This window comes from Phytophthora parasitica (assembly GCF_000247585.1).
Source record: "Phytophthora parasitica INRA-310 unplaced genomic scaffold supercont2.224, whole genome shotgun sequence".
Lineage (NCBI taxonomy): Eukaryota > Oomycota > Peronosporomycetes > Peronosporales > Peronosporaceae > Phytophthora > Phytophthora nicotianae.
The window spans coordinates 8,947-9,909 of record NW_008649210.1 but is presented as its reverse complement, the minus strand read 5'-3'; the positions used below and the strand labels follow the sequence as shown (position 1 = coordinate 9,909).

Below are 963 nucleotides of genomic sequence, written 5' to 3'. Positions count from 1 at the left end.
GACAATGCACGGATTGTGAAACTGGGAAAGGACACCCGACTCTACGCAGAGAGTCGCCAGGCAACCTTCAAGCATTAGCCACTCCATCGGCTTGGTGAAGCGATGAAACAGCAGATCCGCATCCATCTCCACGACGCTGGTCTGACGAATATTCTGTGCAGACCAGGGGACGATGTCATGGCCGCGAAAGCTGCGACGATCACGATAACCGGGAAGCCATTCCGATCGGGGAACGGTGGTAGGCGGCAAAGCAGTCAGCCCAACGTCCGATAGAGGACCAGATGGCATCCCGAATTCGTTCTTGGCGCGATTCGACTCCGAAAGACTACTATCGTTTCCCGCGGCGTCTGAATCAAAGACGCGAGTTGAACCGGATTCGCCGGAAGAGCTCTCACCATCGTCAGAAGGCGCGCCTGCCTTAGAAGCTGCAAGGGACGACGAAACACCTCCGCTGTCACTCTTGGCAGTCGATCGGACAGATCGAGGAAGATGATCAGGAGGACCAGTGGATGAAGGAGATGACACCGACCTTTTAGCCGTCTGGCCGGTAGCCACGGCAGACAGAACCTCGATCGAGGATCTAAACGCAGGGGCATGACTCGAAGCGCCAGCTTGGGAGAGACCTGAAGTCGATCGAGCGGCCTTGGAGACACGGGCAGACTGGGCTGGAGACTCGGACTCGGAGCGTGCTCGTTTGTGGCCCAGAGCGGAAGGGAGAAGGGACGCAATGTTGGACAATCTCTCCTGCGCCTGGTCCCGTTCAGCCCGTAGATCGGTGACCTCCATGAAACGCTCCTCAAGCTGGCCGAGCAATTCATCTCTTTGAACTGCCAGAGTGTCTCTCTCCTGTTGAAGCGTTGCGAGCGCGGACTCGAGATCCTGACGCGACTTCTGAGACCTCTCGACTTGGTTAATCCGCTTTTCCAGCCGGGCGATAGTATCTCGAGCCGCTGAAACACGATT

General features: G+C 57.1%; 1 protein-coding gene across 1 annotated transcript; it reads right to left on the bottom strand.

The window, feature by feature from the left end:
- Positions 1-67: 67 nt before the first annotated feature.
- PPTG_19924 (hypothetical protein) lies at positions 68-786 on the bottom strand (the record flags this gene model as incomplete). The annotated part of the gene is made up of 2 exons (XM_008918525.1): positions 68-153; positions 210-786. The coding sequence occupies 2 exons, from the start codon at positions 784-786 to the stop codon at positions 68-70; spliced, it is 663 nt and encodes a 220-aa protein (XP_008916773.1).
- Between the last annotated feature and the right edge of the window lie 177 nt (positions 787-963).